At 52.3% G+C, this 14,219-nt stretch overlaps 1 protein-coding gene across 1 annotated transcript in view; it reads left to right on the forward strand.

Annotated features, from left to right (window-relative positions):
- DGAT2 (diacylglycerol O-acyltransferase 2) overlaps nucleotides 1-12,287 on the forward strand; it is a 31,924-nt gene extending 19,637 nt beyond the window's left edge. Inside the window, exons 3-8 of the mRNA XM_086678350.1 lie at nucleotides 699-806; nucleotides 1,200-1,270; nucleotides 7,844-8,048; nucleotides 8,666-8,840; nucleotides 9,224-9,426; nucleotides 11,100-12,287. Coding sequence (XP_086534476.1) covers nucleotides 699-806; nucleotides 1,200-1,270; nucleotides 7,844-8,048; nucleotides 8,666-8,840; nucleotides 9,224-9,426; nucleotides 11,100-11,254 — 917 coding nt within the window. The 3' untranslated portion in view covers nucleotides 11,255-12,287. The remainder of the gene's footprint in view (nucleotides 1-698; nucleotides 807-1,199; nucleotides 1,271-7,843; nucleotides 8,049-8,665; nucleotides 8,841-9,223; nucleotides 9,427-11,099) is intronic.
- The last annotated feature ends 1,932 nt before the right edge of the window (nucleotides 12,288-14,219 follow it).

Raw genomic sequence — 14,219 nt, forward strand, 5'->3', positions numbered from 1 at the left:
AGAAAAGGGGGGACAGAGGATCCAAAGCAGGCTCTATGCTGACAGGCTGACAGCGGGGTTCAAACTCATGACCGTGAAAACATTACCGGAGCTGAAGTCTGAAGCTCAACCCACTGAGTCACCCAGGCGCCCTGATTTTGGGTGAACTTCTAAAGCCTGGTGCAGATTATGGTTTTACTGGTCCAGCTTGAGTTTGAATGCTGGCTCTGCCACCGTCCTGCTGGATGACCTTGGGCATGTTACCTCCTCCTCGAGCCCTGGTGTTCTCATTTCCAAAATGGGATAAAGTCCCCCGGCCTCACACATGAGACAGTGGCTCCACCCAAGTCCTGAGATGTAGAGGCACTTGGCAGGTCCCTCCCTGTGTCCACGGTAACGGTGGGAGGGTGAGGTACTGGGGTTGGGAGAATGTGCGAGGAAAGGCCAGAAAGATCAGCTCCAAGGATGGCTTCCCCAGCACTACTGCCGAGACCACATGGAGCCCATGAGCCCCTCGACACCAGGGATGCCCATCAGAATCTAGATGAGGCTCTTGTCCCCGGGAGCCTGCTCCTCCCCAGGCTGTGGCTACAGACCTTCTCTGCCCGCGGCCCCAGCTGTGCCTGGGTCCTGTCATTGGTGAGCCTTTGCCCAGGGGGAAACGGAGCCCCCCCCGGGGACCATAGGGCCTGATCTGTGGCCATCTGCTTCCCCACCAGGAGTGGCCTGCAGTGCCATCCTCATGTACACATTCTGCACCGACTGTTGGCTCATCGCCGTGCTCTACTTCACCTGGCTGGCCTTTGACTGGAACACGCCCAAGAAAGGTGAGAGCACAGCCTCCCAGCCCCACCCCCTCGCCCTTGGGACGCTCCCTCCTGCCCACCGTGAACTTCCTCAGCATGAGTGCCACCCCTTTTTCCTTAGCACTTACTAAGGGGAAAGCCTGGAGCCAGCCCAGGGGGTGGTCTGAGGTGTTAAAAGCCCCTCAGAGGGCACCACCCAGGTCCTCAGAGGAGCTCCCATTCAGTCAAGGGTTCGCATAACGTGAGGGAACAAAGGTGGCAAAGGGCCTGGCAGGAAGGGGGGAGGAGATGCTCCACAGGGTGGTAGGCCCCCAACTCAGGGTTTCACAGGGGCTCTGTCTTAATCTGCCTTGCCCACGCGTCACCCGCCCCTACTCCCACTCCTTCTCAATGCTGTATTTTGTTTCCTGGAAGGTGGCAGGAGATCACAGTGGGTCCGAAACTGGGCTGTGTGGCGCTACTTTCGAGACTACTTTCCCATCCAGGTAAAGACTTGTGGGTGTTACCTTGGGTATCAGGACAGAAATAGTTGAGAAATCGGAACTTAAGCCTTAATTCATCCATCCGCAGTTACCAAGTGTGCTCAGCTGAACCATGTGACCACTTCCACTATGAACATATGTTCATATTCTACCCCAACTGATGCAGGATTTGAGGCAATTTGGGATACATACAGTGTGATACCGGGTAAAAGGAAAAGTCAAGACTTGAAGGAAAAAATACTAGTATTTCAGCCATACGAGTCCAACAGAGTTGCAGAGGTTGAGCTTCGTGGTCAACTCTGAGCTTCCTGGTAGCCAGGGCAAACATGGAAACATGATAGTTGTTGGTTTTTATTTTGGGAAAGGAAGAAGCTTGCAAGTTTCTTGGGGAAACAAGACTTGTTCTAGCATTTGGGTAAAAGAGGTTTCGGACACTGAGATCCTTCGTGATAGAAGGAGCACATACAATAGATATTATGGCCGTTGCTTGTCTGCCTTTGAGTCAATATTAAAGGCACAACTTAAAATGGCAGTGATTTATCAAGAGCAACACTAAGGTAGTTTCAAGTCCATCTGACCTGAACCACGGGTGCAACTTAAAGCAGTAAGTGTGGGGGGCTTTTTTTCCTTCTGAAGCTCTTGCAGAATATCGCTTCTCTCGGCCAGTTGCAGGTAGGTCGCTGGGGCTCATGACCCTGGGAATTAGGGCCCAGGAAATGAGATGTGCAGTGAGAGAAGAGCGAGGCCCTGGTTGCTGAAGTGCTCAGGGGAGGCTCCTGGAGGACGTGCTCCTAGAACTCCATCTTAAAGAGGAGTAGCACTGAAGAGGCATGGAAACCAATGAGCACATAGGCACCTGAGTTTGAGAAGAAGTCTGGAGTGTGGGGGATGTTGAAGAGGTAGAGTGGAGAAGGAGGATCTCCATTTATTGGGAGCTTTCTAGAAACCAGCACCTTTCTTCAAGGAGTTCCCTTTAACCCCCACAGTACCCTGTGAGCGGGTATTCATTTTATCCACCTTTCACAGAAGAAAAGCCTGAAGGTCAGCGAGTAATAAAGCTGAATGAAGCTAGGAGCAATTTGAGCTGAAGTTCCAATTACTGTCTTGCCTCAAGTCTGGACTGTTCCCTTCACAGCACACTGTCTCCCTATATGGCAGAGCTGTAGGAAATAAGCTCACGTAGGTACTCAGGCTTCCCTCAGGCTTGGAGGATGTAGGCTCGAAGAGCCCAGTATGACCTTCAGTGAGGCACCATCCCTACCAGCATGCAGTCTCCCCATAGTCTCCCCAACGTAGTCTAAACCTAAGTTGGTCTCTGAGTTTTCTTTCTTCTGTATCATTGGCTGCTCTGGTACACACTGGTCTTCTAAGCACCTGTCTTCTCTGGGGCCAACCTCAAGGTCCTGATGGTATAAATGGTGGCTTGGTCTGGACTTCTTCTCATCTTTTTCTGGCCGTCGGCCGACAGTTTACAAGCCAGGCTGGCAAGGCAGAGGCATGTGGGCCATGGTGCATGTGGGCAATGCTGGGGGGTTGTAGCTAACTCTGGCAGAATCCTGAAGGTTTTTCCTGCAGGGGAAAGACCTGTCTGGCCAGCTCGCTGAGCATCCCAGCGCTGGCACACCCTAGCTGCTTAGGGTAACCCAGCAGAAGGCAGTGGGGTTTGAAAAGCAGAAGCAGTGTGTGTGAGAGTGAATGTGTGCAGGGTGGTGTATGTTTGCTGTTGTGAGTCAGCGACTAGACATCCTGGCATGCTGCCCGGAGGAGGTGGCCAGGTAACCCTCCATTCCTCCCCACTGTACTCAGTATTGGGAGGGCGTGCCCTTTGCACACCCCAGTCTGAGCCAGTTTTCCCAGGATCCTGGGGGCCAGAGTTCCCACTCCTGCCTTTCCCTGACTCCATCTCTCTGGCTGCAGGGGGTTCAAGGCTGTTGTTGCTGGGACAATACTGTATCATAAGACCCAACCCACTCAGTCTGGAAGTGAGAAAACTGAGTCCCAAAGAGGGGCAGGGTCCAGTCCAGGTTGCACGGGAAGTCTGTGCCAGCGTTAGTACTAGAATGCAAGCCCCAGGCTTTTCCCCACTAAATTCCTATTGCCTGTTTCTCTGGAAGAGCTGCAATGCCGGATTTCCCCATTGGATTGAGCCCCACTTCCTGGGTCTCCCTCTCTCTGCCTGTGGTTAGAGACCTGGGTTAAGTTCCTGCTCTGTCACTCTATTCATTGACCAACAGTTTTTGTTCCCTGTACAGCACTGGGCTCTGTGCTAGGCATGAGGACACATAGGAGTCAGCCCTGGTCCCATTTAGGTGGGCTCACGATCTGGCAGATTCTGCCAAACTGTCACTTTCTGCCCGTGGGACCACAAGACACACTTTCTCAAGCTCGCTGAGCCTCGTTAGCCTCACTTGCAAAATGGAGCTGTTATTATAATAAAAAGTGGTCAATTATGATTGGATGTGAGGGATTATGGCCTCTGTTCTCTCTGCTGGGACCCTTACCTCAGGGGCCAGGCCCCAGTGATTAGAGCAGCCTATCCCTCTGGAAACTTCCTCAAGGCCAGTAGCCTCCTCCACCCAGAACAGGATGACCCAGTGACCCTTGGTCAAAGCTGGGACAAACAGGTGCCCCTCCCACTGATGTCCACATTTCCAAAAGAACCAAAACAAACCCTGTGTCCCTTTTCACACTTCCATTCCAAGAATTCACCTGGGAGTTGGAGCTGCAGGGCACATGTGAGCTGGCCCTGGGAGGGCCCCTAGGCACCAGGACCAAAGCCAGCCTGGGCATGAGGCAGGCCAGGGCATTGAGCCTCAGCCTGGGCTCTGCGCTTACCTATTGGTGATCTTGGCCCAGCCCCTGATCCTCAGGGCTTCAGGCTCCTCTTCTGTGCAGGGAGGGTTTGGCCTTAGTGTCTTCACGTCAGGGCTGACGCCCTGTGGTGTTCTGTGTGGCCCTTCTGGTCCTCCCGCTTCTCCTGGCCTCATATCAGTGGTTATGGAATGATCTCTGGCTGTACGCACCCACCCACACCTCCCCACTCCCTTCTTTGCATGGCGCTTTGCCACTAGAGCAGCTCAGTGAGCCCTCAGAGCCTCCCTTCTCCCCGCACAGGAGAGCTCATGTGTTAGCGGCAGCCACCAGGACCACCAGCTACCTGGAGGAGGAGAGGAAGTTCCTGGGTCACTAATCCCTGAGGAATAGGCAGGATCTTTGGAGAGGAGATTAGGAAAGACTCTCTGAGCTTAGAATTATCTATCTGTCCATCTGCTCATTTCCCAGACGGTCCTACTGAGGCCCAGGGAGGAGGGACTGTCCCGAGGTCCCAGAGCAAGGCAGGAGCAGGGCAGGTATAGGAACCAAAGCTGTTGGCTTCAGGGCCCATGTTCTCCCTCCTACGTTCCTCTGCCTTCATGCAATGCTATGTAAGCTTAGGCAAGTCTCTGCTCCTCTCTGGTTCTGAATTTCTTCCTCTGTTTGGTGCCAGGGTACGACAAGCCTATCTGCGCACCTTTCTTGCCCTAGGAGGCAGCGTGGGAGAAGCAACTTGCCAGGATGTGTTCCTCACTCATGTTAGCAAGCAGGCCTGGCCTGGGAAACTTCTGGGGCTGCGACTCTGCCATGGGAAACAGGGGACACAGGAGCCAGCGTGTCAGTGCCTTCCTTCTCCCTCCAGAATGGATGCTCTGTCCAGCCTTGGGGGGCAGGGGAGTGTGGCATGAAGACAGATCAAAGCCGACCCGATGCCTGTTCTTCCGGTGACTGCCCTAAGGGCCGTTAACCTGCAGTGTACCTCGGGGTAGCACACTTAACCAAGTGCCCCACCAGATAGACACATGGGGGGAGTTGATTTAAAGAGCCAGCTGGGCTTCCACCAGGTGGCGCACTTGATCCCAGTGGCTCAGAGAAGAGCCCACTGGGTGGCCTGGTCTAGAGGTGGTGTAGGATTCGCAGCAATCTCCTTTCTCTAGGCCTCAGTCTCTACCTTGTGATCAAAGAAACGGCCTAGGTCAAGGTTCCTCCAGCCCATTCTAGGTCTTGGACTCCCAGACCCAGCATTCAGTCTGGGGCAGGTCACCAATGCGGTGCTGGCTGCTCAGTTCTTACCTTGACACCATCCCATCGCCTAGAAGCCAGCCCCAGGGTCCACTTTACTGCGAGCTAGTGTGGTGGGCATACCTGCTCCTCAGGAGGCAAAATCTCGGAGCAGTTTCCTTGCAAGGCTCGTGTAAAGCCAGGCCCCCTTTACAACCCCTCGCTGCCCCCTACCCAATAGTCAGGACCTACACTGCTGCTGTTTCCCGTTTATGTAGGGGGCAGCTTCGAGTTGGTTGAGTTCTTGAACAACTTGAATGTGCTTGCCAAAGGCAAAGAGGAAGAGGAAGAGGAAGGAAGGCCCAAGCAACAGCGGGTGAAACTCATAGGGTGTTGCTCGCGCACATTCTGGCAGTTACCAAACTGGGAATGGTGCCGGCCACCATCGACACCATCCCCCTCAGGCCTCTGTCACCTGAAGATTCAGATGTCAGCTTCCCAGGGCCAGCCACCAGCACCCCCTTGCCCCAGACTGAGCGCAAGATCCTTCCCTCAGATGGGGGTTCCCAAACCTGCAGTCGTGGTAAATCCGGGCTCCTGACATTCTGCCGTTGGCCCATGCCTTGCCTCTAGCTGGCACCAGTGCAGGGACGTGGGTACTTTCAAATTTTTTTTTTTTTTTCAACGTTTATTTATTTTTGGGACAGAGAGAGACAGAGCATGAACGGGGGAGGGGCAGAGAGAGAGGGAGACACAGAATCGGAAACAGGCTCCAGGCTCTGAGCCATCAGCCCAGAGCCTGACGCGGGGCTCGAACTCACGGACCGCGAGATCGTGACCTGGCTGAAGTCGGACGCTTAACCGACTGCGCCACCCAGGCGCCCCATGTACTTTCAAACACAGCAAGTAGGAATGTTATCGGTGCCACCCCTCTAGAGGCAGGGCAGCCCACAAGACCAAAATGTTCATACCCTTTGACCCAGGAATTGTATTTCTAGAAGTTTGTCAAACAATCAGATATGTGGACAAAAATAAGATACTTATGGAAGCATTCTTTCTGAAGGAAATTTTAGAAGGTTTTTAAAGATCCATCAATCGGAGTTTGATTATAATTCTATTTTGTACAGCATAGCTGTGTGACAGAATAATGCAGCCATGAGAGACATGTTAATGAGGGATCGTGGTAGGAAAAATAGTTATGATATGCTTGGTAGAAAAATGATATCAACCATGTGCCCTTAATTTTGTGGTTTTTAAAAAAGAGCATCTGTGTATTTGAGTGACAAAAGGATTCAACACATCAGAGTGGTTTATCAGGATTGGAGATAGGACAGGTACTTTGGATTTTCTTTTTACTTCCCTGTATTTAAACACAAATTTGTCAATGTTTATTTTTATTTTTGAGAGAGAGACAGAGCGTGAATGGGGGAAGGACAGAGAGAACACCAGGCTCCAAGCTGTCAGCCCAGAGCTGACACAGGGCTTGAACCCACGAACCATGAGATCAGGACCTAAGTCGAAGTGGGACGCTTAACCGACTGAGCCATCCAGGCGCCTCTCCTGTATTTTTTAAAAAAATGTTTATTTATTTTTGAAAGAGAGAGAAAGAGAGAGTGGGGGAGAGGCAGAGAGAGAGAGAGAGAGAGAGAGAGAGAGAGAGAGAATTCTAAGCAGTCTCTGCACTGTTAGCACAGAGCCCGATGTGGGGCTAAAACTCACAAACTGCGAGATCAAGAGTGGGACGCTTAACCAACTGAGCCACCCAGGTGGCCCTTTTCCTGTATTTTTTAAATGCTCTATGATTATTTATTACTTGTCTAATCGGAAAAGAAGTGATGTTTTCTGAGCCAAATGCCCTTGCTTTCCATCCCTTTCAGTGCCTCTACCCCTGCCAAGTTCCTTGCAATGCTGGGTAGGTGCCTCAGGGTATAGGGAAACTATACCACCCACCCCACCCTCCAGGCCACCAGCCCCAGGGGAGGGGGCAGCCCTCATGGAAGCCAGTCCTTCTTCAGAGCATCCCAGCTTTGTTGATAGCTGCCCGGCCGTACAGCTGATCCCCCACCCCCACTGCGGCCGGCACAGGGCTATTGCTTGCCTGACTCACCCTGCCACGCAGCACTAGCTGAGCCTTGCTGCCTGGAAGGACGTTTCCATTCAGGCCAGCTGCATTGTCCCTTTTCTGCCCTAACCGAAGGATGTGGACTTTACCCCAACGAAAACTGGACACCCCTCTTTATCTGAGAGCGGCAGGGGTTGGATGAGGAGAATGGGTCCGGGAGGAGAGCAGGGTACAGATAAGGGGACCTGTTGTGTCTGGCTGGAGAAGTAAGGGCATGAGAGAGAAAGGTTCCCCCTCCCTTCCTGGGGACTCACAGTCTAAATGCCAATTGCCAAGAGTCTGAGGTCAGGTGTGCAGAGACCCTCCGGTCCTTCAGGCCCAGAGTCTCATCGGGCATGACACACGCAGTCCTTCCCCTGTCTCCTGGGCGTGCCCCGGTAGCCCTGGCAGTTTCCTCTGACCTGAGTTGTACCCTGCAGCTGGTGAAGACACACAACCTGTTGACCACCAGGAACTACATCATTGGATACCACCCCCATGGCATCATGGGCCTGGGTGCCTTCTGTAACTTCAGCACAGAGGCCACAGAAGTGAGCAAGAAGTTCCCCGGCATAAGGCCCTACCTGGCCACGCTGGCCGGCAACTTCCGGATGCCAGTGCTGAGGGAATACCTGATGTCTGGAGGTGAGAATCTGCCTGCCCCTGCTGCACTCTTGTCCAGGCCTGAGCCTTTCCACTGAGCAAGGTGATAGAGAGGTCAGGAAGCCCATATACCGTGCCCCAGCGGCTGGTCCCGTGCTCAGAGGTGCAGTCGGCCATAGGCATGGTGGGTCAGGGCTGAGCAGGGTCATTCGTGCATCCTTCAGGATTCGGCTTCGGTAACATCTTCCCTACGATGCTTGCTCTGACTCCTTTTCTGGGCAACCCAGCCCCTGTGCTGCCCTTTGCACAGCCTAATCACTTTCTGTGGATCTGTCCTTATCCACCGGCCTGCGGCCCCTGCCACCCTGATTCGCTGGGATCCCCAGCACCTAGCAATAGCCTGGCAGTGTTAGGACCTCGGGGAATGTTTGCCAAATGAACAAGTTCCCTAAACAACCTGGTATCATTATCTCCATTTTACACATAAGTAAGCCAAGGCTCAGAAAAAGAAATAGCTTACGCAGGGCCATACAGCTTCTAGTGGCTGGGTTAGGTCTGGAGCCTAAGGCCAGGGCTCTTTCCGTTTATGTTTGGCTGTATGAAGGGGGTAGGGAGTGCATTTATGGGCAGCCCTGACTCTATGTCCTTCTCCCTGCCAGGCATTTGCCCTGTGAACAGGGACACCATAGACTACTTGCTTTCAAAGAATGGGAGTGGCAATGCCATCATCATCGTAGTGGGGGGTGCAGCCGAGTCCCTGAGCTCCATGCCTGGCAAGAACGCAGTCACTCTGCGCAATCGCAAGGGCTTTGTAAAACTGGCCCTACGCCACGGGTAAGTGCCTCCTGCACACACATGCACACGCGTGCACACCAGCATGCACATGCATGCACAGCCCTCCAAAGCTTTGTTTGGCCCAAACAAAGCAACTCCTTGCTCCTAGAAGCAAGGCCCAAACCCCAGGAAGGCATAGATGGGAATTTGCCATCCTGTGGGAGAGGAGAGGTTGGATGCCAGAGCTTCAGACCAAGTTTGCCCAAGTGTAGCCTGAGTGTCTGAGTGGGGCAGAGATGCAGCCTGTGTTTCCTGGGCTCCTGCAGGTGGGCTACAGGCCAAGCTCATGTGCAAGGATGTGCCCTGGGGCCAAATAAGTCATGCTGCTGGGAGATCAGAGGCCAGCAGTTAGGGTGTGACTGACTCTGGCTTCTCCCTTCCAGAGCTGACCTGGTTCCCACCTACTCCTTCGGGGAGAATGAAGTATACAAGCAGGTGATCTTTGAAGAGGGCTCCTGGGGCCGATGGGTCCAGAAGAAGTTCCAGAAGTACATTGGCTTTGCCCCGTGCATCTTCCATGGCCGAGGCCTCTTCTCCTCTGACACCTGGGGGCTGGTGCCCTACTCCAAGCCCATCACTACCATTGGTGAGCTCCCCTGCCTGCGGCCCCTGAACTCGAGGTGCCCCACTGCTAGTTTGTGGTAGAGTTAAGATTCACATGCAGGCCCTCTGGCTCTGATGTCCATGCTCTAAACCATGCAGCTGTGGACATGTTTGGGTGCTGATGGAAACGGCCAGTGGGGGGTGGAGATAGTTCCATCACTGTGAGCCAAGCAGCGCCAGATGAGAAAACAAGACTTAACGGTCCGTGTTTGCAGGGCCCAGGAGTCTGTCAGGGAAGATCAGGAAGACCAGTCTGTCAAGCAAAGACCAGGAGGGGGTGTGAGGGGAACGTACAGGGTGCTCTGGGGGGTTGCAGTGGACCTCCGAGAAGCGGTGACTCTTCCACTTCTAACTGAATAGGAATTATCTAGCAAAAGACAGGAAGAAGAGAGGTTTTTTTTTTGTTTTGTTTTGTTTTGTTTTTTTGTCAGAAATATTAGCTTAAGTGAAGTTTCCGCAGCAAGATTGTATAGATTTTTGAGGAACAGAAAGAAAAACATCAACATGACTGGAGCATAGTCCTCTGAGAAGTATAGCAAAAACTGGCAGCACTTGTCCCTCAGCTGTGTTGTTCTGGGTGTGTGTGTGTGTGTGTGTGTGTGTGTGTGTGTGTGTGTGTGTCTCACAAGCCAGAGATCACACAAAAGTGTGTAGGCCGCAAGCCATGGACTTTAGGGGCCAAAGCTCACATAGATATTTTGAGTTATCAGGGTCAGGTGTTTTGCTTTGTATTTGTACAAAGACTAACTGCCTGCATCTTGTGTGACAGGACCCAGACTCACTCTTGACTCTTGTTACGTGCAAATCCTATACCCGGTCTGACCGCCCTGAGGCAGCAGGGACATATCCATGCACACGTGTGGCTGGAGAGGGACAGGCTTCTGTGGGCAGTGTGAACTAGTTTGCTCTTCACCTTAAGAATGGAAAGCTCCTTGAGGGCTTTGGGGAGGAGAGGTTCAGAGTTGCATTTTAAAGTGATTCTTGGGCTGCTGGATAGAAAATGGGTTAGAAGGGTCAAAAATGGAAGCCACAAGACCAATGCGGGATGCCCCTGTGGTAGCCACTAGGGACGAGGGGAATGGCAGTGGTGATGAGAGAAGGGCATGCACTTGGGAGAAATTTCCGAAATGTCTTTGCCAGGACTTTGGGATGAGTTGAATACGGAGATGCAGAAAATAAAGCAATGAATGGATGTATGAATGTTGGGCTCCTCCTCCCTCAGCACACTTTTCAAAGCATGTCATGTGATTTCAAAATCCTAATCAAAGTCCTATGAGGAAGGAGCCCCATGTGACAGGTGAGGGAACTGAGGCTCAGAGAGGCAAAGTGACTTGCCTGGAGCAGACCAAGAGCAAAGCCATTACTTGGTCCCATAACTCTTACATGGGACCTTCCAACTGAGTGCCTTCGGAGCAGCCAGTGTTGATCCCACCTGCTGCTTAGTGACTGTGTGGCCTGAGGCAGGTCCCTTCCCATGCCCTGGAGCCTCCCATCTTCTCCCCTGTAACAGGGACAACCTGAGGTGGAGCACGTTTGGCACAGTTCCTGGCACATGGTTGGCACGTAGAGCAGGGTCACTGCTATCAACATCATGGTAGACTCTCAGGGGAGCCCGAGTGGGTTGACTAACCAGAGGCCTCTGCCCCATCCCTGCAGTGGGTGAGCCCATCACCATCCCCAAGCTGGAGCACCCAACCCAGCAGGACATAGACCTGTACCACAGCATGTACATGGAGGCCCTGGTGAAGCTCTTCGACAAGCACAAGACCAAGTTCGGCCTCCCGGAGACTGAGGTTCTGGAGGTGAACTGAGCCCGCCCTCAGGGGCCAGCTCCTAGGAGGAACCAGCTACAAATCGTTTTCTACCAAGTTCTCGAATGCTTTTTTGTTCTGTAAATTTGGAAGCGTCATGGGTGTCTGTGGGTTATTTAAAAGAAATTATAATAATTTTGTTAAACCATTGCAAATGTTAGGTCTTTTTTAATAAGGAAAAAGTGAATATTTCCAACTCTTTTAGTTCCAATTTGTCCTGTTCTAGGTGGTGGCTGACGCATTTGGGCCTTTATGGTTTCTCAAGCAATCCTTCTTCTTCCTTCCCCAAAATTACAGACAAAACTCAGTCCTGGTTAACTGGCAAAGAAGGACAGCCACTGGCGACTCAGACTGGGGTTAGGTTATCTTCTTTTTACTTGCAGGATGAGGGGCAGGAGCCACTTCTAATACAAACACCTCTATTCTAAAATACCTACCCCACACTTAACTGCAGGCCTGGCCCCTCATACCAAGGGGAAGACCTGGAGGGCACAGTTGTCCCCAACTTGAAGAGTACAGTAATGAGCATCTGTAATGCTCCAGCTCCAGTCCAGTTAGTCTTTTAAATCTGAGGCCTCCAGGGTAAGAACCAGGGTGGCGATCAGCCTGTGCTAGGGACAGCGCTGTCCCAGATGCACCGCCTCCAGGATTAGTCAGCCACCATGTTGTAGTTGGAGTGACTAGTCTTCCACAGGGTGCTGACAACATGTGCCCAGGACAGACCTGGACTTGGCCTGATTCACATGTTTCCCAGTGGCCTCGGTTTGTTTAGCCCATAACCCAAGTATGAGTGTGAGGAAAGGGTCCCTCATCCTGTTCACAGAGGGGCCTGGCCTTCTGAGCATGACATTGATCTTAAGACAGGAGGCCCCCGAACCCAAGCCTCACATATTTGTGCCTTTCTGAGAGGGGAGGAACCGGGGAAGAAACCCAGCCCCTCTGTGTGTTCTGTTTTCTCTTGATGAGATGATTGTCCCATGTCACACTTTTGTAAATTCCAAAACGAATAAACGAAAACGAGAGTTCTCTGTGAGTTATTGCTGGGACTTCACCTGCATCTTGCCCCTGACACTTGGGGAGGCTATGGCCCCATCTGGGCTCCCTGCCAAGCCTTCCCCCTTGCTCCTTTGGTCTACGTGGTCTACACGCCATACGGTAGTATTGGTTATCTTTTCCTGCGTAACAAATGACTCCACAACACAGTGGCTTCACACAACACTGGGTCCACCACACAATCTGGGAGTCAGTAGCCGAGGTATAGCTTAGCAGAACCCTCTCCCTCAGGGCCTCTCGCAAGGCTACAGTCAAGATAATCAGACAGGCGGCAGTCGTCCTCATGCTTGACCAGGGGAGGACCCACTTCCAAGGTCATTCACGCAGCTGCTGGCAGTGTTCACTTCCTCACTGGCTATTGCCCAGAGGCCACTCTTGCTTGCTTGCCACACGGGCCTTTCCATGGAGTAGTTCATGGAACACAACATGGCAGCTGGCTTCATCAGAGAGAGTAAGCAGAAAGAGCCAGAGAGAGAGTGTGCAAGGTGGAAGTCACATTCTCTTATAACTTCATCTCGGATGTGATATCCTGTCACTTTTGCCATATTCTCCCCATTAGATCCAACTCACACTCAAGAGGATGATACACTGAATGAATGCCTAGAGGCAAGGGTCCTTGGAGCCCCCTCACAGCTGTCTACTGTGTGTGGCAGAGGGTTACTGTCCACTTTTAAGGTCCTGAGATGGCAGAACTAGAAGGGTCCTCCGTGGATCACTCAAGCCATGTTCCTTGCCTCTGGCCTCAGTTATACCACAAAGAGGGAGAGCTATCCTGCTGTTGCTTTAATGATTTCATGCCACACCCTGGTCCCCCAAGATGCCACCTCTCTCTGTTCTAATTCCATTTGATTCAATGAGTACTACGCAGCTGGGAACCCCTCTTAGGTGAGACCAAATGACCTCATTCCAACTTTCCCACCGCCTAAGTTTCTTTGCCATTCATTCATCCACTTCAAGGACTGCTCCTCTGTGCATACAACATGGCATGCCTGGTTGAACTGGGACCTCAATGTCAACCTGGGATTTGAAGGGTGACTAGAAGTTGGCCAGGAAGGAAATGCAGGGAAGAGCAGCAAACAAAGACAGGGGAAACAGCACTGCTGAGTTGAAGGAGGATGTGGTGGTAGATGGGTCTGCAATGGGGCTTGGCTTGGAAAGGCAGGAGAGTTGATGTCTCCAGAGTGAGCGGGAGGCCAGGCGGCAACAGGAGATACCCTCAAGGGGCAACAGAGGCTGAATTCTGTAGCACTAGGCAGGCCTTAGGCCCCCAGAGTTCAGGTCAGAGGATTTCCTTGAGGATGGAGGAAAGGCCTGCTTTCTGATGACAGTTTCAGCCCCACCCCAGCCCCAGTCTGAGATTAGCCATGACCTTTAGCCTCTGGCCCCAGGCTAAGCCTGGCCCTAAGCTAGGCCACCCCACAAAGATAGGCCATTACTCTCAGCACTAATTTTTTGAAGATTCAACACCTATTGGGCATGAGAGAACTCCTTCATCTTTGCTTATGAACAGTGACAATAAGCAGGCCCCAAATACATCTAGCAGCAGCCTGTGCAGCAGCCTGTGCAGAGCAATGGGGCGGGGGGGGGGGGGGGGGGGGTTACTCTAGGTAAATGCTGTGAACATTGCCTCTGGCTGGGAGTTGTTACCTTGAGAGAGGGAACAGGATCCTCCTTTTCCAAAACACCCTCTGCTTTTGGACTGCGGGGTTAGGGCTGTAGTCTCAGTCGGAAGGTTGTCAATTCCATGATTCTGCTTGTGGTTCACAGACAAGGCCACTAGGGGGCACTGAGGATAGCTCTGAGGCAAATGCCACACAGCTTCCCCTTTCTTTTCACATTTTGGCATTTAAGCACTCCTACTCTGGGCTAGAAGCAAGGGATAGTAAAATCATGGACTCACAAATACTCAGAG

Source organism: Puma concolor, chromosome D1 (genome assembly GCF_028749965.1).
Source record: "Puma concolor isolate L17-30 chromosome D1, mPumCon1.1.hap2, whole genome shotgun sequence".
NCBI lineage: Eukaryota > Metazoa > Chordata > Mammalia > Carnivora > Felidae > Puma > Puma concolor.